The 1,170-nt window shown below is 39.2% G+C and overlaps 1 protein-coding gene across 1 annotated transcript in view; it reads right to left on the bottom strand.

Moving 5' to 3' along the window:
• Positions 1-1,170, bottom strand: part of LOC116686626 (titin-like) — a gene marked incomplete in the record, with an annotated part of 242,683 nt that overhangs the window by 132,862 nt on the left and 108,651 nt on the right. Inside the window, 1 exon segment of the mRNA XM_032511647.1 lies at positions 300-596. Within this exon segment, the coding sequence (XP_032367538.1) occupies positions 300-596 (297 nt within the window).

Below are 1,170 nucleotides of genomic sequence, written 5' to 3'. Positions count from 1 at the left end.
CTACAACGTTTCTGAAATGATTTCATCTTCTGTTATTGTTCATAATGAGAAAACTTTATTATTTCATGGATATCACTAATTTCAGTATGACAGTTATGTCGTAAACCGTTTAAATCTGAGCATGCTTGACTCAAATCTGCACTCGGCAACGCCATTGCTCTCAAAAAAGAGCATATCTCAAAAACTAAAACATGTAAAGAGTTAAACTCACTTGTGGAGTGTTAAGAAATATTTGTACATTCAGTCTTTAACGGAACCATAGTTGATAGAAAGTGAGACCGCGGTGGAAACCAACGTACCGAAGGAATACTTGGCGATGATGGGCACGTGTTCTGCGGGCTCTCCGATGCCGTACTGGTTCTCAGCGCTGATCCTGAACACGTACTCCTTCAGAGCGGCCAGCTTGCAGGCCTTGAAGGTGGTGTGCTTGACGGTGGCCGACAGCTTCACCCACTCCTCTTTGTCCGTCAGCCGGCTCTCCACGATGTAGTTGGTGATGGGCGAGCCGCCGTCGTCCCTCGGGGGGTTCCACGCCATGAAGCACGACTCGTTGGTGATCTCAGAGATGTCGAAAGCCGCCGGAGGGCCGGGTTTATCTGAAGAGGACAGGATGCAACGTGAGAAATCACTAGGCTATTTCTACAGTTAGCTAACTATCAACTTTTGGCTATTTCTACGGTTAGCTAACTATTTCTACTTTTAGCTATTTCTACGGTTAGCTATTTCTATGGTTTTTAACTATTTCTACTTTTAACTATTTCTACTTTTAGCTATTTCTACTTTTAGCTAACTATCAACTTTTAGCTATTTCTATGGTTTTTAACTATTTCTACTTTTAGCTATTTCTACTTTTAGCTAACTATCAACTTTTAGCTATTTCTATGCCTTTGGTTAGCTAACTTTTAACTTTTAGCTATTTCTATGGTTAGCTAACTTTTAACTTTTAGCTATTTCTATGGTTAGCTAACTATTTCTACTTTTAGCTATTTCTACGGTTTGCTAACTATTTCTACTTTTAGCTATTTCTACGGTTAGCTAACTATCAACTTTTAGCTATTTCCATGGTTATTTAACTGTCTACCTTTAGTTATTTCTACAGTTAGCTTACTATGAACTTTAGCTATTTCTACTACTAGCCTAACTATTTTAAACCTGCTCAGCTATTTCCCT

Source organism: Etheostoma spectabile, unplaced genomic scaffold (assembly GCF_008692095.1).
Source record: "Etheostoma spectabile isolate EspeVRDwgs_2016 unplaced genomic scaffold, UIUC_Espe_1.0 scaffold406, whole genome shotgun sequence".
Classification (NCBI taxonomy): Eukaryota; Metazoa; Chordata; class Actinopteri; order Perciformes; family Percidae; genus Etheostoma; species Etheostoma spectabile.
The sequence above is the reverse complement of the archived record's forward strand: the minus strand, read 5'-3'. Positions and strand labels throughout refer to the sequence as shown.